Source organism: Schistocerca gregaria, chromosome 4 (assembly GCF_023897955.1).
Source record: "Schistocerca gregaria isolate iqSchGreg1 chromosome 4, iqSchGreg1.2, whole genome shotgun sequence".
NCBI lineage: Eukaryota > Metazoa > Arthropoda > Insecta > Orthoptera > Acrididae > Schistocerca > Schistocerca gregaria.
In genome coordinates, this window is record NC_064923.1 from 256527522 (window position 1) to 256553469 (window position 25948).

At 41.7% G+C, this 25948-nt stretch overlaps 1 protein-coding gene across 3 annotated transcripts in view; it reads left to right on the top strand.

The window, feature by feature from the left end:
- LOC126267032 (claspin-like) overlaps window positions 1-25948 on the top strand; it is a 166409-nt gene that overhangs the window by 106648 nt on the left and 33813 nt on the right. For all 3 annotated transcript variants that reach the window (XM_049971818.1, XM_049971819.1, XM_049971817.1), the window contains 2 exons: window positions 6141-6450; window positions 25298-25416. In XM_049971818.1, the coding sequence (XP_049827775.1) occupies window positions 6141-6450; window positions 25298-25416 (429 nt within the window). The remainder of the gene's footprint in view (window positions 1-6140; window positions 6451-25297; window positions 25417-25948) is intronic.

Genomic DNA, 25948 nt, shown 5'->3' on the forward strand with positions numbered 1-25948 from the left:
TGAAATTACTGATTCTTTCTTAGCAAACTCCAGAACACAAAACGCTTCGTATTCAAGAGCCCCCATTTTGTGTATGTAGCATTTGCAGTGCTGCAAGTGGGAAAACAGCAAAACAATACTTGTGCATATGCTTACCTAAAACTATTTGAGTTATACTTTAATTGTGACCTTGAACCAACACAATAAAATGCTTATAGTTGAGTTTATTAAAATTTATAACTGAGATATTCTTTTCCGGAACCATGTACTTCAGTATTGACCCCTTCCTGAGAGACAATCTCTACTCCTTCCAAATTAACTCTAAGCATAGACAAGATGTAGCTTGAATCCAAAGAAATAGTATCAGTGGCAATTGTGAGATTTATACCAGTTAAAATAATATGAGATGGAACTGATGATCCATGGTTCACAGAACAAGTCAGAACATTGTTGCAGTTACAAGCATGCCAAATTGAGAGAGAGAATGAGAATGCAAGAACTGTGAGATTTGTGATGTAAGCTCAAAGCTCAAAACTTAGTGCAACTTCAATGCATGGTATGCTTTTGATAGTTTCCACAATTTGGAGAAAATCCAAACAGATTCTGGTCATATATAAAGTATACCAGCAGTAAGGCACCTTCACTGCACATGAGCAATGATGATGTTACAGATGACAGCACACTTAAGCGGAGTTACTAAACATGGTTTACTGAAATTCCTGTACCAAAAAGGATGAAGTAAATATTCCAGAACTCAAATCAAGAACAGCTACCAACACGAGTAAATAAGAAGTAGATATCCTTGGTGTAATGAGGCAGATTGAATCACATAATAAAGGAAAGTCTTCCAGTACATATTGTATACCAGGTAGGTTCCTTTCAGAGTATGCTGTTAAAATAGCTCCATAGGTGGCAATCACACACAACTGCTTGCGTAATGCAAGATCCGTGCCCAAAAACTGGAAAGTTGCATAGATCACACTGTTATTCAGGAAAGGAAGTATGAGTAAGATGATGAATACGTAAGCTGCTGAATAACATTCCCATATCACTGATGTCAGTTTGCAGTAGGGTTTTGGAACATATACTATGTTCGAATATTATGAATTGCCTCGGATAAAATGATCAGTTGACATGTAGTCACGACAGAGTGATAAAATATTGATCTGGCCCGAGGTGTTGGAGTTGGTGGTCATGTGTGCGTGAAGTGTGCTTGCTTGTGTGTACGAACACTGTGTGTGTCTCTTTTACTGATGAATGCTTTGGATGAAAGTAGTGTGTGCCTAATTGTGCCTGTCTGCATCTTAACGTGCCTTTTTTATGGTAATTAGCAACCTGTCTTTTTCCTACGTTATTGATATTCCTACCTGGAGTTTTCATTGTTTGACAAGTGATACCTGGTGTTCCCCGAGGAAGTGTTAAAAGTCCTCTGCTATTCCTAACCTATATAAATGATTTCGGAGACTCTCGAGCCAAACTCCTAAGCTGTTTGCAGGTGATACTGTCATTTATCATCTAACAAAGTCATCGGAAGATCGAAACCAATTGCAAAATGATTTAGAGAAGATATCTGTTGGTTTGAAAAGTGGCAATTGGCCATGACTAATAAAAATTCAGGCAGTACATGAGTACTAAAAGGAATCCATTAAATTTTGGTTCCACGATAAATCACACAAACCCAAAGATTGTCATTTCTACTAAATATGTAAGGGATTACAATTACAGACAACAAAAATTGGAACCAATAGATTATGTTGCAAAAAGGGTGAACCAGATACTGTTTTTTATTGGAAGAACACTAGGAAGATGTATCAGATCTACTGAAGAGCCTCTCACCACTTCACTTGTCTGTGCTCTTCTGGAATATTGCTGCATGATTTTTGATCTGCACCAGATAAGACTGAATGAGCATAAATTTCAAAGAAGGGCAGCTCATTTTGTACTATCAAGAAGTAGGATAGAGACCGTTATGAACATGATACACAAGTTGGGTAGGTAGTCATTGAAACAAAGGTGTTTTTCACTGCAGTGAGATCTTTTCACAAAATTTAAATCACCAACTTTCTCCTCCAAATGTGAAAATGTTATGTTGACACCCAGCTAAATAGGGAGAAATGATCAATGTAATGAAATAAGAGAAACAGGAGCTCCTGTGGAAAGATTCAAGTGTGTGTTATCCAGCACACTGTTCAAGAGTGGAACAAAAGAGAAATAATACAAAGGCAGTCCGATGAACTGTCGGCGGACACTTAAGTGTGAATTGTAGAATAGTCATGTAGATGTAGATACTGATGTAGGTAATAGGAATATAGTCATTTCAACATTAAAAAAAAAAAGAAAAAACTTCACTTTTACACCTGCACAGTGTAAACATTGGAAATGGAAGGAAAAGTATGGTTTACATTGTGCTATGGTGAAGCAACATAAGATGATTACAAAATTGGTTATCCAGTACATTTAAAAGTAATGTACTCAATAAAGTCATAGGACAAATGGGCATGTTATGATTACATATTTAAAAAACTGTACATTTTGATAAGTTTAAAGTCCTAGTATTGGCATTTTATCATTAAAAGTAATTATATGTTGATATGTTTTAAATTCAAATGTTGTAAATTTTAAAAATGTTTTAAACTGTCCATGCAGAGTTGCAGCACTCTCAAAACATGGAGAAACCACTGCTGTTTGTGTGTTTTTGTAGTAATTTGAGTGGTGGCTATGCCTGTGGCTTAATACAAGAACAACCAATGACAAAAAAATATTTGTTGGACTCGAGCATTAAAATTTAGAGAGAGCTACAGTGCCATTAATACTGCCAATACTTTATTCTCCAGTTTCTTATTTGGCATTAATGAATATGATTATAAATGCTGTCTAAAAGTTTGCTAGCACATTTCTTAATTAGATTTTTTCGACATTGTTCTTATGTTGAATTATTTTCAGTAACTTTTTTATGTTCTTTTATTGTGACTGATTAATTATGAAACGAGCATAACTTTGTTGCTTTGGCAATGTAATAATGTCACGTACTTGTGTAATTAGAATTTGTGCATGCTCTACATTTCATTTCTACCCCCATATGTTGATGCAAAGAGAGACAGTGTTATAATATTTGAAGGAATTCTCCATATGAAATTATTACTGTGTGTATCAGTACATAGTTGAGAGAGATTACAACTCTTTAAAACCCAACTGAAATTTAATTTTCTCTCTGTAACATTACTCATCATCAGTTTCATCTGGTAAGTATTCTACATAGTCTCATAGATGGCCTGCTAATAGGTTCTGGCAAAATGCCCTACTCTGTGAATGTATAAAGGGCATTAATGAATGAATGTTGTTGACCTTTTCTGCAGATAATTGCTGACTGAAGGGAAATTTATAATATGCACTCCCAGGTGAATTACACCTGTATGGTAACCTTTTTATCTGATACTGAGGAAGTGACTCACAAAACGTTGTTTTTTATGAACATAACATGGATGATGTAGGTCACCAAAATTAGGAAAATTATTCTGGTCAAGTTCAGCTACATTTATCCATGGGTTCCCAGGAACTAATGCAATCAAATTAGCCCAATCCCAAGATATATCAATTTCTGGAGTTCTTTCTTTTCTGTCCCCGTAACCCTGTCTGTCAGCTGTATGATTGGAGTGGACTTACATTTGGTTGTGACCACATTCAATGAACTTATTAACCTCCAACTTACTACACCAGTATTTTTCCTTGTGAAATATATTCATGAGCATGACTGAGTTTAATATTTTGTGTTCTGGCCAGCACAGGTGTCACTAAACATATTGAACTCGGACTTCTTCAGGTAAAGGTAGAATATGCTTGTGAATACAAGAAACTGTTTCATTTATCCATTGCCAGTAATAGTTTCATCCCACATATTACACTGAGCAGATTTGTGCTTATTGGTTACAGAGAACACAGTAAAATTGAGAGGGCAGAGCGGATGTGGTAGAAAGCTACCACACTGTATAAAAGGTGTGAGAGCAAACTAGCAAATCAAAGCATAGAAAATAAATGATCTCATTTTTCCCTACTTTTCTCTTTGTTGATCTTATTCTGTTCATAAATTGATTAAAATGAGCTGTCTTTTCTCTTTCTAGTTTTAAGTTTTTTTCCTCCCTCATGATGGGTTATTTTTAGCTGAGGTTTGTACATGTCATGTTTACCACATGTATCATTCTTGGGTCAATGGAAAGACATACATGTCATGTTTCTTATGTATATCGTTCTCAGTCCTATAGAAGAAAAAGTTAAAATTTGTGACAAATATTTTAGGTAAGTAGCCTTGGGCTCATAATGAATGTTTTGTTCTTTTCAAAGTGGTTCATGTATAATCTGCAGAGCTTACATATATGTAAGCCAGAATTTAAGTATTTCTTTTGTGGGTGGAGTGTTGAATAATGACTACAGTAAACAGTAAATATACCATGTGATTTGAAATTTTATTGTTTAGCATCTTTTGGCACATATTTTTATCCTCCAAGTCTTCCTCAACAGTCTTTGTGGGAAATGCCACAATTACTAGTTTTAGATACATTGTCTGACACGGGATGTATTGTGTCCTTTTGTCTTAATTGAATGGTTTTCTTTGGATATTGCTGTTTGTTGATTTTGTGTCTTACTCAATAGTGTGTAAATCTTCTAAAAACTTTTTCCCATTCATGTTTATTAAATTTTTCAAAGCATTTTCTTCAACATTTACGTGGTTGTTTCAGTCTCTTGCCCAGCTGCTGTACTGCTGTTGTCAAAAGTATTGCTTACATTGTATCCTGAATATTTTTTGAATATTACAAGCCCTTTTTGCTAGCTCAGATTTTTGCTTTCTTGTGCACTTCTTCCATGAAAATATTCCTCTGCCGTTCCGCCAGATGATAATCTATCCTCATAATTGCTGTTACTTTCTGTGGCATACCATTTTCTCTTACTTTGTTTATTGCTGAATAGTAAGATTGAAAAATCAGCAGAATCAGATATTGTTGTTCTGATATTTTATTTATTTATTTGACCTTTGATAGCTAATCGTCATTTACTTAGGTAAAAGGTAAATAATTGACAGAGTACAAAACATATGTTGGTGACGTAATCTAGTAGCATAATGATACAAGTATCAGATGCAATATCTAAAAACAGTGAACCAGCTGTCTCATATGCACTTATATCGTGCAGATGTTTTGTATTTGACACAGGGTTTAATTTCTTCCCCTTTATTATGTTGTTGCTCCACATTCAGACATAGAGGGTGCAGATATGTCAGCAGTAGTTATATCATGTTTTTAGTGTTCATAGAATCAACTGCCAGAAAAATCAACACCTTTGTCTGAAAGAAGAAGTCATTTTCAAACAAGATGTCTCAAATCTAGCAAAAATGAACTAAACTAACTCACAACTTTTGAGCTCACATTAATGTAACTCACACTACATATAATTTCCTTCATAAAAATTGAAAACTTTGAACCTACCCCATTGTTTTCCTAAAGAATGTCTGCTAACCTCTGCATCACATCTTATTACAATACAAATATTTTTTCACGACATTTCCTGTTGTTCTAATGTCAGTCAGAGGTTAAACGATGACAAGCTGCAGTCAAAAAATGAACAGTGGCATTCTAGTCACATAACTAAATGCTTTAACCAAAGTTAACATTGGTTGTCCTAGCAGTGAAAAACATTGAAGATTATTAACTAGTGTATATGTTGGTTATTATAGCATGAAATACTTTGGTGTTTATACTATGACATTGCATTTCCAGAAACTATGTCTTGTCATTCCCGTTAAAGTTAGATTTTGGTCATTCTTACGTATATAAGTTGGTCACCGTTTTGGTCGATTACATCACGTACCTCAGTTTCATGAAGAGTTGACATTGGTTGTTATTGTATTAAGCCACAGATATTATGTTTGAATTTCTGATCACTCACTAACTCCATGCATGAAACCCATGGGAGAAAGCATTTTATTGTGATGCTGACACATGAAAATTATAAAGTTGTAAAATCAACAATATTAATGATTAAAGAAGATCATTGACTCACCAGTTGCTGAAATCCAAGTAACTCACTTTATGCTAAACTTAATAATCCGGTTAACTTTTGAGCTGTTCCAGAGATTTATTTTTGTTATTTTTTTTTGGTGCTCTTGACAGATGAGGAGGAAGAGGAGGAGAATGTACTTTCAGAGAGAGAGACTGACAATGAGGAGATGGGAGAAACAGATAATCCACAAGACATTGTTGATTATGACTCAGAAGAAAATGAAGTAGCTGAAAACCCCAAACGTGTTCCTCGAACATTAGCAGCAAAGGAATTCTTTGAAAATGAAGCAGAGCTGTCAGAATCTGAATGGGATAGTGAAGACGAAGATGAGAGAGATTTAGATAACCTGGAATGGGAAGAAGGTGATGATGAAAATGTAGATCAGAAGAAGCTGAAGGAACAGTTGGGAAAAATACATATGTAAGTTTGTTTTTGTGTGAAGTGTCTAAACCTTTTTATAGTATTCAGTGGACTATCTTAATAATTGGTTGAATTTATTTTTGACAAGTTTAAATTATTGTGTATTTGTCAGAAAAATGAATATGTATTGTTGAAAATTATGTAAACTCCATGGTCTTATCAAGCAAGTCATCTTATGTATTCCATATTTATAGATTTATAATTTGCTCTTATTTTACAGTGACACAATTTGTGTCAGTAAGTCCATCATTATTTTTAGTAAAAATTGTAAGGAGTAACTGGGATTAGCAACATTGGCCTTGTCATAGTCATTTCCACTTCAAAGATTGGTTTGATGCAGTTCTCTATGCTAGTCTTTCCTGTGCAAGTCTCTTCATATCTGTATAACTATGGCTGTCTGCTTGCTTTTTAATCTGTTTCTAGTAGTGAAGCCTTTATGTCCCACTAAAATGTTTACTCATAATGCTTCCCTCCATTACTAGAGACCTGAAAAATTTGCAGTTTGTGATAAAGGCAAATAAATATTGGTGCATGTCTCCCTCAAAAAATGAGAACACAAAATTACTTCATGAATACTACTTCATAGCCAATTGTATCTAGATGAACTATTATATCAGAGATAGTTTGAAATAGATTTTTTTGCATATAAATATAAAAAATTTAAACAGTTTACAGCAACTGGTACTACACATCATCTGGCAATGCCAAATTTGGGGAGATAATGTGCATAAGAATGAGTGTGTGAAATAAAATGATGGCTCTATCTGCATCTCTGTCCACATTAAACTCACCAACAATACTTGCATTTTGATAACTGTCATCCCTTTCACACCAAAAATTGCTACCCAGGGACGGCATATATCTAGTGACAAAAAACTCCCTTGCTCAGTATGCTGAGGATCTCTCCATGACCTTCACAAACAGGCACTACTCAAAGACCTAGTCCACAAACAGATCTCCCGTGTCATTTCGCCTCACAATCCCCAATTCTCCCACCAGCACCACTGAGAACCAAATCCTTCACCAGGGCTTTGATTACATATCATATTGTTCTGAAATGTGGGACATCCTACCTGAGATACTTCATACCCCTCCTATAAAGTGGTGTTCCATCGCCCACCCAACCTCCATAACCAAGTCCATGCCTATGCCAATCCCAATCCCAACTCCTTGCCTCCAGGATGAGGTGCAAAACCTGCCCAAACCATCCACCCATCAATTCCTATTACAGTCCTGTCAAAGGCTTATCGTACCCCACCAGGGGCCAGACCACCTGTGAGAGCAGCCATGTCATTTACCAGCTCTGCTGCAATCATTTCACAGCATTTTAAATTGGGATGACTACCAACCAACTGTCCACCAGGATGAGTGGCCACTGCCAAACTGTGGCCAAGATCAAAGCAGACCACCCTGTGGCACAGCATCCAGCTGAACGTAACCCAGTTGATTTCAATGGCTGCTTCACTACCTGAGCCATCTGGATCTTTCCTTCCACCACCAGCAAATTCAGTTTCCAGTCAAGGTTTCATGTTAAATAACAATAAAAAAGCTCAAGGTCAGAGAGAGGATGGTCAGAGAGAAAAGGATGAGGAGATGGATAGAAATAGGAGGAGGAGGAGATAGACAAAGAGAGGGGTGAGGAGTAGATTTACAGGTAGGGGGGGGGGGGGGCAGAAGGGGGTTAGGACATTCATTCAATTCCCTGACATATTTCGCAGATGTTAATCATTGCTGGATTTGTGAGTACCTGTATAATACAAATTCATCTACAATAGTCTATTTTAGTCCCATTCATAGATCCTGTAATGTATTTCACAGACCAGTTTCATGTTTATGGAATTATAGCTAGCTTTTTTAAAGTGTTACTGCGTGACTTAAATATCACTCCAAATATATTACAACTGTGTGCCTCAGTCTAAAACTCGCCACTGTGTTCCCCGAACCACTCCATCACACTCCTTGCCTTGTGACTTCTTGCGTTCTCTTGTTGAAAACTGCCACTGCTGCCAAGACACGATCGTCATGAAGGGTTATGAATGGCCTGCAACAAGTATAGGATACTCCTTGGCCATCCAGGTGCTTTCCATGAGCTCCACTGGACCCATGGATGCTCGCGTGAATATTCCCTAGAGCATAATGGAGCTGCTGCCAGCTTGTCTCTGTCTTGCAGTAAAGGTGTGTAAGGAAACACACTGTATTATTAATATTAAATATGGAGCACTTTCCAAATGGCCACTAAAATATTATTTGTTTAGTCACAAACCATCTTTCAGTGTAATCTATTGTCTGATGGCAACTGAATGTCACTACAGCTTAAACTACTCATACAGATAAGGAAGGTACGTGAGACAATAATATGTACACTGATTAGCCAGAAGATTATGACCACCGATCTACTATCGAAACAAACCTATCCAGGTGATAGCAGCGTCACCTGGCGAGGAATGACAGCTAGTCAGATGCACGCATGATGCATGTAGTATCAGTGAGCGCGCTGTCCGTGTATAGAACGGGGAAGGTGCACGATCAATCTGATTGGGATGGTCCAGAGGCTCATCATGAACATTTTGGAAATAGCACGACTTGTCGGGTATTCGAGGAGTGGTGTGATGAGTACCTTTAACATATGGCGAAACCAAGGCGAAACCACATCCAGACATCATGGGGTTATGCAGCCACAGATGTCATAGGCTGGGCAGAATGGTGAAACAGGACAAGCAGCGAATAGTGGCAGGACTAGCACCAGACTTAAATACTGGGCAGAGTATGAGTGAGTGTGAAAACAGTGCACCGAAAACTCCTAATGATGGGCCTCTGCAGCCAACGACCCACACATGTGCCCATGTCAACTCCATGACATCAGCTACTTCGACTGAAATGGGCACACGACCATCAGTGCTATGCATTGCATGAATCCGTCAACTTCCAGGTGAACAGCTCCTTGACACATGTACTGAAGGGTGGAGACAAGCTGGTGGCAGCTCCATTATACTCTGGGTGACATTCACATGGGCTTCCATGGGTCCAGTGGAATGTGTGCATTATGATGACAAAGGAGTGTTGTACAATGGTTGCAGACCACAAGCATCCATTCATGATATTCATGATAATCATGATTCCTGACACCTGTGGCATTTTTCAGCAAGAGAATGCGCCATGTCACAAGGCCCAGAGTGTGACGGAGCAGTCCGAGGAACACAGTGGCAAGTTCCAGTTGATGTGTTGGGGCCCCCAAGTCACCAGATCTGAACCCAGTCAAACAAATCTGGGATGTTCCCTGGAAAGTACAAGAATTAGATGACTGTGTGTGTGTGTGTGTGTGTGTGTGTGTGTGTGTGTGTGTGTGTGTGTGCGCAGATGTGGTGCCAACTCCCTCCACTGTCCTACCAAGACGTTATTGTTCCATGCCACAACACATTGCCACTGTTATCCATGTGAGAGGTGACATAAGTTATTAGTCAGGTGGTCATAATGTTCTGGCTAATCAGTGTAAAGGGATTACAAAGAAAAACATTATATTCCTATGTCATGAAGAATTACCGTATTTAAATTTAATTAAAATCAAAAAGTTAAGTTATTTGTGGATATAATTAAATTTAACAACAGGTGAAAATTTAAGTTGATTTTACAATTGTAATCTATATCTTTAAAAATCAAACTTGATTTGACACTAGGGAAAATGGAATTTTTTCATTATTTAAAACTAAACTGGCATTCTAGACTTATGTTTATTGATTTTGCATATATTCAGTAAGGTTGTCTTTCTGGTTTTGTTAAAAGAACGTAAAATTTCACAGTCAACATTGTGTTACTAATAGCAGAAAGGTGACCCACCTGGAACTACATGAAGTCATTATCCCATTATTATCTATGTCAGCCCTGTCAAAAATGCCTCCTACCCACCTGTGAAGGTAGTCACGTGTTCTACTAACTCAGTTGCAACCCTGTGCAGCATTCTAGGTGCACATGACCCCCAACACGGAGTCTGACAACATGAGTAGTGACTGCTAAGCTATGGCTGAGAGACAACTGGATCACCTAGTTGCTGAGTGTGGTGCCCAATACAGTGTGCTAGAATTTGATTGCTTCACAGCCTGTGCCATCTGGATTCTTCCCAGCTCTTAATTACATGTGTGGGAATGCCTTTACAACATATTCTTTGTTCCCATAACCCCCCTGGCCTCAACTTTCTATAGCCCTGTATTTCACACGCCTATTGCCTTCCCTGCTCCCACTCACTCCAGTCTTGCATAAGCATTCTATCTCCCCCTCCTCCAGTACACCTGCATAGTCGTCCCCCCCCCCCCCCCCCCCCCCTTTCCCTGCACAGCCTTCTGCTACTGAAGTAGCATCCAACCATCCTGTATTAGACATGTCTCTGCTCACTCTGAAGCAGCACTACAGCATTTTTCCCTGCACCTACCCTGCTATGCCTCTCCCTCTTGTCTCCATGCCTCCTCTCTACCTCCACTACCCAACATAGCTGAGATGGCTACACACTGCTGTCGGGTCGTAGCATGCAGAGATGATTGTGTGTGTGTGTGTGTGTGTGTGTGTGTGTGTGTGTGTGTGTGAAAGAGAGAGAGAGAGAGAGAGAGAGAGAGAGAGAGAGAGAGAGAGAGAGAGAAGTAGGAATAATCTATTTTATGTCATATTGTTGAAGTCAGTAAACACATTACACAGACCAAACAGTTTCATTTTTTTCCTCTGTTTAATGAAGTTTTATGTATGCAAATATTGGATTACAATTGTAAATTCAGCTTTTTAATTTTTAATAAAATGTAATGGTTTCTGTGTGGCATAAAAAATGTGATACTTTCCTTTGTTAACACTTTGTCTCCTAATTTTATGTATCTTAAGCATCTTTATGAGCAGTACCTGTGTGTATCACACACAGTTTTAGCTTTGAGTGTGATATTCAACCAGTTCATGATCAGGTACAGAATATTGCGTAGAACATAAAGAAAATGGTTTGTGTTTAACATTGTCATGTTCAGTGAAACACCTATGGGGAATTTGATTTGCATAATTATGATATAACAAAGAAGCATGTGCTGAATTTAGCTGGTGATTTTTAAGAGGCATTGTATGAGTGATAAAACATGGACCAACTTTTTTCGTTGTGTCATAGGACATTTAGCGGATGACAGGTTGTGCTCACTGGTACTGCCTCAGTCTTTTATCAGTCTGCTTCATAACGTATAATTTATCAAAAACAAGTGACTCTCAGGAAAAAAGATAAATCACAGTTTTCTAAATTGGTTCAGGAGACACATTGAAAAACTCAATTTAATTACCTGTAATTTTAATTCTTTTCAGACTAAAACGTTGCTCTGATGTGATTTTAATAACTCTCCAGATTTCTAGAACTTTTGTTTAGTACTAGTATTCTCTATTTTTGCAAATGTAATTCTTAACTGTAAGGCACATTTGAAATGTAAGGGCCATGCTTATTCACTCCTAAGCACATTTTGTTAATGTTGCACCAGCTTCTTCACTTCTTCTGTATAAATATTCTCTGCCTAGGAATTGAGCGGTTGACAATGATGGTCTGGAGTCCATTGTAATCTGTTGTCCACCAACTGATTATTTCAAGTGCAGGAAGAGGTCATAGTCACGGGATGTGAGGTTTTCATTTAGGATGGGCGATAGTAAACTGCCCAGTGGAAATTCTGAATTTTATCCTTTGTCTTAACAGTCATGTGCAAAAACCACTTCTTGGAGGACTATTCCAGATGACAGTTTCCTCCACCACTGATCTTGTATGGGACATCTCAATGTGGTGGCTGTTTTTAAGAATGGCCTTTTGTTTCCATTAAATGTCACCTTCATTTTTTGTCTTGAGTGGCAAGATTGTTTAAAGTTATCAGTTTTGGTGAAGCTGAATGGTACCATTGCTTTATTTAGATTCTGCTTTTGTGTGCAGGACATCCCTATTTTGTTTCCTGTAACAGTCTGGGGAAAACAGATCATCTACAAATTGTCAATAGCAATCCCAAAACACTTTTTAGCTTGACATTTTTTGCCCCTTTGTGTTGTTGAGCTTATTAGATACCTGTCTTGTATACAATTTGTGACAGCTGACCTTTTCTGTAACAACTTGAGAAAACTCATCAGCACAGCACCATTTGTCTTTCACTGACTATTTTTAATTCATTTTGTGCACAATCTCACTGGTCTGTAAACTGAGCCTGACGCTCCACTCTTGCACTCATGCAAATTTATGTGTCCAGTTTTAAAACTGTGACATGATTCTCTAATATTTCCATCAGTCATTACTGTAGGCCTGTAAACTAGGGGCAGCTAATGAAGACTCTGATCATTTGTGGATTCTTCTGCGCGCGCGCCCACACACACACACACACACACACACACACACACACACACACACACACACACACACACACACAAATCAAATTGCACGTTTCACTCCACATCCATTGGGAGCAATGGTATGGAGCAGAACAAGGACTTCTGTGGCTTAGTAAACTATCAGTAAACCACACTGCACTGTGCAGCTTTGTTCTGAGCTGCATTTATTGATAACATTTCATATATCATTCTGCTTAAATTTGGTTTTCTTTTCTTAGAGTTTCAGATATTCTGGATCTCACTTAAGTTTGTTGATAACACCTTCATACGTACTAAATGTTAAAAATATGTCATGGCATTTTATTCTGCTTTTCTCCACTGAATGTACAATCAGAATTATTTATCTGGTAGTGTACTTTTTTGACAACTTACCTTTTCTCCTTGTATAATTTATATTAATAATTTAGTTGTATACATCATTACTGTATTCCATGAATTTATTTTTGAAGTTCCAACAGCAATGTTTGGCTTTGTGGCTTTTGTCACTGTTTTTGGTTCTTAGATCTTTCTAGAAGGTATTATGTCCCCTATAACTGGCTGGGCAGTTCAGTTCTTAGATTGGAGGAAGCCAAGGACACAACATGTTTAGTACAACTGTACCACATCAAGCCCCTTTCTATTGTTTTATTTCAATTTTTATTCTGTTAAAATAGCTTTGGTACTTCTAATTTATCTCATTGCCCATGATGTCTTGGAGGACTCATACTATCCATCTTGATTTGCGAGTACTGGAGTGTCCCAATTGGTACTTTACAACATTGATATGCAGGGTTAGCTATAATGATATTACAAATTTTCAAGGATGATGAAGGGAAAATGTATCAGTCAGTTCCAGACTAGGGTCTCTTACTTCAAACTGAGATGAAAGGTATAAGTGAAATCTACTCAAGTTCCACCTTAGCCTTGTACAGTGCTCAAATGAACGGCACCTATTTGGAAATCCTCACCATAAAATACAGAATTCCTGCTGAATACTCCCGAAAACCTTCAGATAATTTCCCCTGTTGATGGACTAGTAATGGCGTACATAACTTGATGTCAAAGAGACCGAAAATCCTAAATCTACGGTACTATAATAATGAAATCCATTTACCTGCACAAGTCTCATGAGCTACTACATTTACAACAGTTGTGCAAAAAGGCATCCCCCAGTGTCCGTGTAGGAATGGTATTGTGGCACAAAGTTCTGTGGACCTGTTCTAATATCCCCTGTGTTGTTTGAACAGTCTCGAAGGCAGTAAGAACTCTTTGCCAGGAGATCCCCTTCAGTGTCTACAGATGTTTCGTGCACAAGGCTCCTTCACATGGTCCCACAAGAAGAAATCAAGTGAGGTGACATCAAGCGAACATGCTGCCCATGAAATGACTGACCTCTTCTGCCTATCAGTTTTTTGGGGAATGTCTGATCTAGGGCTTTCCTAACCCCTCAGACCAAAGTGTTGTGGGGCTTCATAATGTTGGAACCACATTGGTTGACAAATAAAAAGTGATCACCTTGCATGTACCTGGGTAGTGCACAGTGAACAATGGCACATTTAAATGAAAATTCACAAATGTAAGAAAGTGATGATCATTAGTAAGGTGCTGCAAGAACCATTGGATGAGCAAGACACAAGCAAGACACAAGGTCCAAGGTCATCAGGAATCGAAGCATACACTTTTTGTTGATGGTAAGGGTGTAGCAACATTTTCCAGTTTACACTTATAACTTTCATTTTGGATGTTTCTGGATGAGGGTCTCTTACCTCAAACAGGTACATTTATCGTTCTCCATCATTCCCGAAAGTTTGTACCATAATTACGAAATCACCCTGTATTTCAGTATCTGCACTATGTGGTATACGAGGGTTGGAACTTATAGTGGCAACTATTAATTAATAGAGTTACATGTGTGCTCCTGTTACTGTCGTTCATAGTAGTCACCAGTGTTGTGTAGAACCCATTTCCAGCGATGTGGAAGGCGTAGGATACCCTTAGCAGAGCCTGTTCTCTTGATGGTGCGAATGGAACGGTTTAAAAAATGGCTCTGAGCACTATGGGACTTAACTGCTGTGGTCATCAGTCCCCTAGAACTTATAACTACGTAAACCTAACTAACCTAAGGACATCACACACATCTGTGCCCGAGGCAGGATTTGAACCTGTGACCGTCACGCGGCTCCAGACTATAGTGCCCAGAACCGCATGGCCACTCCGGCCGGCAGAGTGGTTTAAAGTTATGGTGGTTCTCTTATATGACTGATGGTGTTATCCTAATGCATTACGTTCCTCCACGGCAGACCGTCAGTGCACAGTATTACTGTTCATTTTTGGAACATCACCTGCGACCAGCTTTGCGAAAGAAGCGGTGACACTTTCTGTGCAACCCACCTATCATTTTGCACGACAATGCACAGGTGCATACAGCGCAGGCTGTGGCTGCTCTGTTTGGTCGATGGGACTGGGAAGTACTGTACCATCCACCATACTCCCTGGACTTAAGTCCTTGTGACTTTGATTTGATTCTGAAGATGAAGGAACCACTTCGTGGCATTCACTTCAGAACTGTTCCAGAGATTCGACAGGCAATAGACAGCTCCATTCACACCATCAACAGAACAGGCTGTGCTAAAGGTATACTACGCCTTACACATCGCTGGCAACAGGTTCAACACAATGCTGGTGAGTACTTTGAAGGACAGTAACAGGTGCAAACACGTAACTCTTTTGTATCAGTTGTGAACAAATAGTTGCCACTATTTAAGTTCCAATCCTCATATATGAATATCTTTGGCTTGTCAGGTTCACAAACTCAAAATTTTTAATCTATTTCAGTAAGTTTCTCTTTAATAGCATGCACATCATGTAGCAACAGTACGATCAACTGGTGCATGTTATATTGATGACACAGACCCCTGGAATGGATGATAGAGATCAACTTCATACTTCAGATCTGATGATGACTGAAGTTAACCTAAATAAATCATTAAAATAAAAATATGTTAGCTAGACTGTACATTTTTCATAAAATTGTATAAGATGTTCACCATTTTCTTGTAATGATACAGAGTTGCCTTTCTGTATTGATGTTATTTGTAGGCAGTTGGAAAACTTGGTCTTTGACAAAACCCCAGAGAGGGGGAAAAAAGGGGTCTAATGTCAGGTAACATATGAGGCATGGAATTGGATGTCCTTTGCCAATCTAATCCAACATTCAAGAAATCGTTGATCCAACACATCTTGCACAGTCTTGACCCAGTGTGGTGGTGTACTGTCTTGGAAAATGGGTGTTATTTGATGGCCAAGTATTTATGTCAAAGCATACGGATGTAGTAAATCAAGATAGTTGATGAGATTAACTTTTTTTAAAGATAAAAAGAATGAATGGTTCAACTGTATGATCATCATACAGCACATGTTCACTTTAGGGACACCAATCCTATTTTCATTACAGTATGCAGATTAACATTTCCCCAGACAAAAGCATTAAGTTTGTGTTTACCATACCATTTAAATAGAAAAATAAATGATTTAAACTGCAATGACCATGCTCCTACTGATTTACAAATTGTTTGCGTAGTACAGCAGGACAGGCTAAATATGAAAGACAGTCCATGTGTAGCTCAAGGTTCAAAGCACAGTTACCTTAATGCGTTCACGGCTTACGTTCTGAGGTAGTTTGTAGACTAGATTGTCAAGGGCAATCAATTATCCATTGTAGGTCCAGAAATCAAGTTTGTATTGCAAGTGTACAGTGAACTGGTTGGTGGAAGTACTACACTGCATAAAGGCCAGAAGTGTGTGTAGGGAGTGACCGTCTTTTGTAGGTTGTGATATCAGTGACTCTGCCCACTGTACTCTTCAGTGGCAATCGTCTCCAGGTGCCTTGAAGTGTCAAAGAAGTCTGCATCTGCTCTTTTCGAATTGCTATCAGTTGTGATGCAAAACCTTCAAGAATGTGCTCAACAAATTGCATGCATTGTGGACTAGCGTTGGGCTGTTAACCTTGCAACATTGCAGTCACCGTAGGTACAACTGTGAAGCTCATTGTATGTAGTTGTCTTAAAGATTAGGAGCTCCATAAAGCTTTTTGAAGAGACTTGCATGATATACACTGGACCGGCCCATGTATGAGCTCTGTCTCTGATTCACTTTCCCTTCATTGGCTAGAGTGTCATTTCACATCACCACTGTCTACACGCTTCTAATTGCTGTATCAGCTGTACTGTTTTTGGAAGTCTTTTGTACCTCAAAGCCAGATTTGTTCTAATTACTCAATTCCACACACCATATATTTCCTTTAAGAGTCATAATTGAACTTCACTCTTAATCTCGCCTGGAACAAAATCACAAAAATATTATCCAAGTGAATGAATTACTGAAGCCAATATCTATTCATATACACTGATGAGCCAAAACATTATGGCCACTGCTTACCACAAGACTGAATTCTGCCTTATGATGTTATGGACATGTGACACAATCAGGAAAATAAGCAACTTGGACAAAGAGCATATTGTTACGGGCCAGTACCTGGGATTGAGCATCTCCAAAACATTGATTCTGGTCAGCTGTTCATGTGTTATTGTGGTCAGTGTCTATGGAAAGTGGTTGAAGGACAGTAAACCATAGATAGGTGTTAAGGTGTTGGACATCCCAGTCTTACCACAGAGCATCTGTAGGGCAGGAAACATGATCTGTGGCAGATCTGATGATGGAGTACAATGCTGGTGCAGGCACAAGTGTTCCTGAGCACATTGTTAGTGCACTTGGGGCTCTGCAGCAGTCGACCCCTGTGTGTTCCCATGGTGACCTAATCACATCATTTATTAAAATTGTGATGGTCATGGGATCATCAATAGTGGTCCATGGATCGTTAGACACACGTCACATGTTTCATTAACCATGTTTCTTTTCACATCAAATTGATGGTTGTGTCCACCAATGCCGTCATGCAGGTTGGTGGAGCCAGTATTATCCCCAGAGGGACAGTTACTGAGCTTCCTTGAGACCTGTGATAAAAATCAGTGGCACCTTGATGGCTTTTGAATGCATGAATATTATTGCAGACCACTTGCATCCCTTCAAAATTGATGTCATCCCAAGTGGCAGGTGACTGTCAATACACCAGCTTTATGCTAAAGTGGTGTGAGGAATAGCATAGTGAACTCATAATGATGTCTTAGCCACCCAACTCACTCAATCTGAATGTAAAGGAACACATTTGCGATGCTATAGGGCTCCAGCTCTGTGACCACATATGACTGGCCTGCAATTTACAGGAATTGTGGGACCTGTGTGTAGATATCTGGTACCACAGGTGTCCTGAAATCTACCAAGGATTTATTGATTGCATACAATACAGAATCACAGCTGTATTGCATTCCATAGGTCAAAAACTGCACTATTTAACAAGTGGTCATAATGTTTTTGCTCATTAGTATATGTTTTGTAGTTCTGATGAAGCTGTGATACATTAAATTCATTGACTATTTTTTGAGATCCTCTTTTACGTTTACCAGTATTATATTTTGGTCGTGTTACTGAGGACCGCTGTCTGCTCACAGTAGCTAGCTCAGAAGCAGTTTATTCAACTGACTTGACTTGCCAATGGTTTCTCTAAGTGAGTTGTGGCTAATTCTGAAATGGTGCCTTAGAAATTGCTATGGCCACTTTGTTCTTCTATTGTTGTCCAATTGCAATTTATGCTCCTTCTCTAATAACTGCATGTCAAACTCTAATTCCCTTCCAGTTTAACTTTACACTTTCCGATTTTTAAAGCATTAGCTTTGTGTGTTCTGAGATGACCAGCTCATATAGCACAATGTGCTAACATGTGACGCAGGGAAGTGAACCAGACCTGTGAGGAATCTGCTTTGTGGATAAACAGGAGTAGGTATTGGATACTGCCCAATCTGAGTGTGGTTTTTAGGCAGTTTTACATGCTCTTTCTGCAAGGGCTGGGCTGTCTCCTAATCTCTCTCAGAAAATATTATATATGCACATAAAAGTTAATTGACAACACACAGAATATATTTTATACATTATTCACAGACAGAAAGTGCAAAAGACTTGCAGGGATGGACAAAAATGTGGAAGCACCAAAACATAACACATTACCATACATGGTATAGGAAAACAGTTGGTATTTAAAACAGCTACCAGCTCAGAATGTTTAGATGCATAGGTTTTCCACCAGTTCTGGAAATCAGGGAATTCCAAAAGTGTCAGGGACATTTGATAAAAAAGGATGGAAAAAATATAGTTTTGTCTCAGTAGATTAAATGGTTTGTTTACTGAGATGTCATGCATTGTCAGTGGATGTGCGCAGCTGAGTACGTGAGCTGCTTCTCTACTCTCTCATTCTTATTGCTTCTTCCCTTTCTGCCACTCCCCTCTGCTTTCAGTCAGTGCTGCCACCACTTCTTGCTGCTAGCCTAGCATCTGCTGACGAGAGGCAGGGAGGTGTGAGGAGCTGTTTGCTTGGATCCGATTCTCAGAGACTGTTAATGCAGTGGCCAGAGACAGCAGTCATGTGTGCATGAGTTTTGTCTGAATGATTGTGTGATGTGTGTGTGCTCTTGTGTTCTGACAATGGCTATGGCCAAAAGCTTAGTTGTGAGAGTGCGATTGTCTTTTCTATGAGCCTGTCTGCAGATCAGTGATCATCTGTACGATGAGTAGCTACCTATCCTCATTAGTATTGATTTTCAGAGTATTCACGTAAGTTATCCGTTGCATTGATTGATAACTGCAGTCTCATTTCGTCAACATGGTATCTGTGACATGTAAATAACTGGCCACATCAGTGGACTTCCTTGACTGGCCAAAACCGCAGGCCATTTTTGTGGGTATTTCTAATGGTTTGGGTCAGCCTATCTGAAGCCCACCATTTCTCACTAATGTGCAGGCCCTGTCCATTAGATCTAGTCTCAATGATCTGCCTTCAGGCCAGATCTGTTTGTGTGTGGTGTAATGAGGCAGATTTCCGTGGTTTATCCATCGACTCAGGACTGCGATGCTCCTTGGCAGGGCAGCTGCCGTGAGCATTGGATTTCAGGAATTATGACTGTCTCACCGCAAGACCACTGTACAGTGTGGCATGTTGTTGACATTTTATTTATTCTAGAATATTTTGGCACTTTGAAAGTAGTTTATATATTAGAAAGTATGGCTGATAAGAGGAAGAAAACAGTGGCATTCACTATTTCGTGAAAGAAAAACCACACAGTACTTGTAAAATAACAGACATAACACAGTGGGTAGTAACCGACAATAACAAACATAGTAGAACCAACATTTTATTGGCAATCACCTATAATGTTGGTTTACGCAACTCTCCCGTGCCTTATACACTTCTTTCAGGAGGCTTGCTTTTTTCTGAGGTTATTTATGAAACCAGTGAAGATATTTGAAATCTGTCTTGTGATTTCAATGAAATACATATTTTTGTCACCAAATTTGTTCTGTTTTATTGAATAAAACATCATCTGTGGTCTTAATGAAATATATATAACATGTGACTTGCTTTCTCCAACTAAAAAAATATTGCTGTTAGTACTTAAGATTTTGCTGACATGCTTAGAAATACAGAAGCCCTTGCATTTTTTTGTCAACTTGTGTCTTTACTTAAACTTGAGATCTCAAAATTTATCTCCCCCAGGGCCAACAGCTCTTTGGTGGGTACATGTATCGTGCACATGGGTCCCTGAGCTATTGCAGCCTTTATTCTTCTATGAGCTGCTTTCCCTTGCCCCTCTGCCCGTTTGCCCTTCCGTTCCTTCTCTTGGTGTTGTTCATTATGTTGGCCTGGGTATCCTCATGACTTTGCTTCATCTTGCGGTTTTGGTTGGTTGTCCTCCTCGTTCTCCTCCTTTTTGGCTTTTCTTTTTTGGTCCCCCTCAGACGTTTGACCTACATCTCTGAATTTGAAATCTGTATTGCGAGCCAGGTGGGGAAGAACTCCCTTGCTAGCATCTTTGGTGTGCCTCCCCCTCCCTTTCTCCCTCCCCCGTCCCCTCCCCTTTCTCCCTCCCCCGTCCCCTTCCCCTTTCTCCCTCCCCCGTCCCCTTCCCCTTTCTCCCTCCCCCGTCCCCTTCCCCTTTCTCCCTCCCCCGTCCCCTTCCCCTTTCTCCCTCCCCCGTCCCCTTCCCCTTTCTCCCTCCCCCGTCCCCTTCCCCTTTCTCCCTCCCCCGTCCCCTTCCCCTTTCTCCCTCCCCCGTCCCCTTCCCCTTTCTCCCTCCCCCGTCCCCCGTCCCCTTCCCCTTTCTCCCACCCCCGTCCCCCGTCCCCTTCCCCTTTCTCCCTCCCCCGTCCCCTTCCCCTTTCTCCCTCCCCCGTCCCCTGTCCCCTTCCCCTTTCTCCCTCCCCCGTCCCCCGTCCCCTTCCCCTTTCTCCCTCCCCCGTCCCCCGTCCCCTTCCCCTTTCTCCCTCCCCCGTCCCCCGTCCCCTTCCCCTTTCTCCCTCCCCCGTCCCCCGTCCCCTTCCCCTTTCTCCCTCCCCCGTCCCCCGTCCCCTTCCCCTTTCTCCCTCCCCCGTCCCCCGTCCCCTTCCCCTTTCTCCCTCCCCCGTCCCCTTCCCCTTTCTCCCTCCCCCGTCCCCTTCCCCTTTCTCCCTCCCCCGTCCCCTTCCCCTTTCTCCCTCCCCCGTCCCCTTCCCCTTTCTCACTCCCCCGTCCCCTTCCCCTTTCTCACTCCCCCGTCCCCTTCCCCTTTCTCACTCCCCCGTCCCCTTCCCCTTTCTCACTCCCCCGTCCCCTTCCCCTTTCTCCCTCCCCCGTCCCCTTCCCCTTTCTCCCTCCCCCGTCCCCGTCCCCTTCCCTTTCTCCCTCCCCCGTCCCCTTCCCCTTTCTCCCTCCCCCGTCCCCTTCCCCTTTCTCCCTCCCCCGTCCCCTTCCCCTTTCTCCCTCCCCCGTCCCCTTCCCCTTTCTCCCTCCCCCGTCCCCTTCCCCTTTCTCCCTCCCCCGTCCCCTTCCCCTTTCTCCCTCCCCCGTCCCCTTCCCCTTTCTCCCTCCCCCGTCCCCTTCCCCTCTCTCCCTCCCCCGTCCCCTTCCCCTCTCTCCCTCCCCCGTCCCCTTCCCCTTCCCCTCTCTCCCTCCCCCGTCCCCTTCGCCTTCCCCTCTCTCCCTCCCCCGTCCCCTTCGCCTTCCCCTCTCTCCCTCCCCCGTCCCCTTCGCCTTCCCCTCTCTCCCTCCCCCGTCCCCTTCGCCTTCCCCTCTCTCCCTCCCCCGTCCCCTTCGCCTTCCCCTCTCTCCCTCCCCCGTCCCCTTCGCCTTCCCCTCTCTCCCTCCCCCGTCCCCTTCGCCTTCCCCTCTCTCCCTCCCCCGTCCCCTTCGCCTTCCCCTCTCTCCCTCCCCCGTCCCCTTCGCCTTCCCCTCTCTCCCTCCCCCGTCCCCTTCGCCTTCCCCTCTCTCCCTCCCCCGTCCCCTTCGCCTTCCCCTCTCTCCCTCCCCCGTCCCCTTCGCCTTCCCCTCTCTCCCTCCCCCGTCCCCTTCGCCTTCCCCTCTCTCCCTCCCCCGTCCCCTTCGCCTTCCCCTCTCTCCCTCCCCCGTCCCCTTCGCCTTCCCCTCTCTCCCTCCCCCGTCCCCTTCGCCTTCCCCTCTCTCCCTCCCCCGTCCCCTTCGCCTTCCCCTCTCTCCCTCCCCCGTCCCCTTCGCCTTCCCCTCTCTCCCTCCCCCGTCCCCTTCGCCTGTCTCCCTCCCCCGTCCCCTTCGCCTCTCTCCCTCCCCCGTCCCCTTCGCCTGTCTCCCTCCCCCGTCCCCTTCGCCTGTCTCCCTCCCCCGTCCCCTTCGCCTCTCTCCCTCCCCCGTCCCCTTCGCCTCTCTCCCTCCCCCGTCCCCTTCGCCTCTCTCCCTCCCCCGTCCCCTTCGCCTCTCTCCCTCCCCCGTCCCCTTCGCCTCTCTCCCTCCCCCGTCCCCTTCGCCTCTCTCCCTCCCCCGTCCCCTTCGCCTCTCTCCCTCCCCCGTCCCCTTCGCCTCTCTCCCTCCCCCGTCCCCTTCGCCTCTCTCCCTCCCCCGTCCCCTTCGCCTCTCTCCCTCCCCCGTCCCCTTCGCCTCTCTCCCTCCCCCCTCCCTTTTCCCTCTCTCCCTCTCCGTCCCTTTTCCCTCTCTCCCTCTCCGTCCCCTTTCCCTCTCTCCCTCCCTGTCCCCTTCTCCTTTCTCCCTACCCCTCCCCTCCCCTTCCCCTCTCCCCCTCCCCTTCTCCTCTCCCCCTGGTCCTCAGTTTCTTCTGTGAAAGTGGTTATTTCCAGGTATAGGGTTTTGCTTTACTCCTGGAGCAGAGGCAGGGTGGTTGTGGTTGGGATCTCTCTTCACATTTTCTCGGTTTGGGACCCCATGACCAATCCCCCGTGGAAAGAACACTCTTTTTTCCATTTTCAGATTTGGTCTAAGCTTTTATGCCTTTTACTGTGTGTGTTTTAACTTCCTTGTTTTATAGTTTTACTCGCCTGAATGAATCCATCCACTTTTAGCTGACCTCTTTCTTCTGTGAGTAACTTTGGTATTGCAGAACTGATGATCTCACCATTTGGCCCCATAAACTCTTCCTGTTAATCGACCAATCTCAAAATTTGTCCGGGAAAAATTCTAAAATGTGTCTGGAAATTGTGGAAATATCTGGGAATTTCACTTGGGGAAACTTCTGGCAAACCTGATGTAGGTTCTGTGTGACTTTCAAGGGAATTTTATTCCATTCTTCCTGCAAAATATAGCAAGTTAAGATAAGAATGATGGTGGTGTATAGTGATCATGCACTCCTCTCTGCATAGCAGACCACAGACTCAGTAAAAGCAATATCTGATGTCTAAGGGGGCCAGGGGAGAAGCAAAATTCATTCTTTTGCTCACAAAACCAGTCTTGGACTGTACGAGCTGTGTGAAAAGGGCCCTGTCATTTTGGAACACAACTTCACCTTTGGGGAGCAAACATTGTACCATAGGATGTACCTGATCAGCCAAAATGGTCACATAATTCTTGGCAGTAATGCAACCTTGCAGGTTAAACGTGAAGCCCATGGAATGCCACGATACGGCTGTCCGAATCATCATTGGACCTCTGCTGTGTTTTCTCGTGGGATGTTAAGTTGGCCAGAAGTTGGAAACACTGTGAAACAATACTCATCCAACCAAGCAACTTTCTTCCATAGTCCAGGTTCGCTACCATGTTTTCGTGCTGTGGGCATCTGCATAACTTAGGAGTGGTTTTGGAATTCCAGCTTGCACTGCAATTCATTGTTTCTAGAGCTCCCTTCCTGTTGTTTGGTGCTGACATGGTTAACAAGTGTTATACTCATTTATGCGGTGACTTATGCAGCTGTAACCTTTATATTTTTCATCACAATCCTCTTCAATGACCTACTGTAATGATCACTCGATACAAGCATTTGTGTGTGTTGACTTAGTAGTGATGTGTTTCCACTTTATACCTCTGTGGGGTATAAATCTCTGATACCCACCCTACAAGCACCAGTAGTTTGCCCATGTTCACACTTTTGAAGCCACTGAGCTCTGACATTATGCACCCACAACCAAACAGAACATTGTTTTGACCACAACTGACACCTGCAACGTGTTAAGGACATTACACAGGTGTTGACATTACACAGGTGTTGTTCATGGTCAAATACAATAGTGCCACCTTCAGGCTTGGCCAGGATCTGTATTTATGTTCCAAGCATTTATTTGTTGCCATGCTTCCATACTTTTTATCCACTCCTGTACCTCTGTTGGGTAAACTGGTGTCTGTGATGACAGTATGGGCATCAAACCACAAAATGGAATGAAATAAATTTGCCAAATTAGGAAAACGATGCGATAAACTCTAGGGAAAGAGAGCTTTGTGTGTTTCCAGTCCATATTTTGCTGAAGAACACTGATTCTTCCATTATATTTACCATTTTTTTGTATTAGGGATAGAGGATAATTTGAAATGCTGTTATGTCCTCTTTCTTACAATAAGAGGAAAGGATAACATCAATCATTGTTTTTGGCAGATTTACTTTAGAAAGGGGTCAACATTATAAGATCTAAGTATCATCTTGGTAATTGTTACAGTAACCTCCTCTGTGGAAACAGGCTGTATTATATGTGAAGATATGGTTTGTATTCTCTTACATTCTTGAGTGTTTTGTCAGATGGAATTGTAGAATATTTCTATTTCAACAGTACTCTACTAAGGCTGATGTCATAATATAGTCATATGACCTCTAATATACTATTTTGTTGAGAGCCTCAAGAGGATCACATAAAACAACCCTTCAATCGCACATTATTAAGATTTTTGTTTCCGAGATCTGAAACCTCCCAAAGACCCATCAGTGGACTTGTATCTGAAATGAAGGAAAATCTTGTTAGCGGACTTAATACTTAAACATTTTAGAAGGAATTGTAAGTATTGTATATTTATATAGAAAAATGAAAAGATAACAAAGTGTGTGGCCTCAAGTAACTGAATAATTCTGAAGAGAAGTCCATCTACATATTTATTACTATTTTTCAGGAGACAAGTCTTAGATGATGATCAACGAAATGTGCGTTTACTGCAGGAACTCTTACTTGAAGATGGTGAGCTGCATTCAGAAGGAGGAAGGGAAAGAAAGTTTCGCTGGAAGAATATGAGTAAGTTATTCCAGATTTAATTATTCTCTCATCACTATTTACGTTGACGTTGCAGAAAGTATTTGCCGCCTTGGGTATAATTTCTCTCTCTCTCTCTCTCTCTCTCTCTCTCTCTCTCTCTCTCTCTCTCTCTCTCTCTCTCTCTTTCTTTAAATACAGTTCAAACAATGGAATGTCTTGGATGAAATAACAACTGCATGGAAAGGATAGATTGTAACTTACCACATAGTGGAGATGTTGAGTCACAGACATGCAACATGAAAAATATTGCTAAAATATTAAGCTTTTGGCCAAAGTCATCCTTCTGAAATAAAAAACACACACAGATTCATATAAGCACAATTCACACACACACACACACACACACACACACACACACACACACACACACACAAGGGCCAATGTCTCTGGGTGTTGGAGCCCAACCTCCAGCACCTGGAGACAGTGGCCGTGTTTGTGTGAGTTGCAGTCGTGTGTGTGTGTGTGTGTGTGTGTGTGTGTGTGTGTGTGTGTGTGTGTGTGTGTGTGTGTG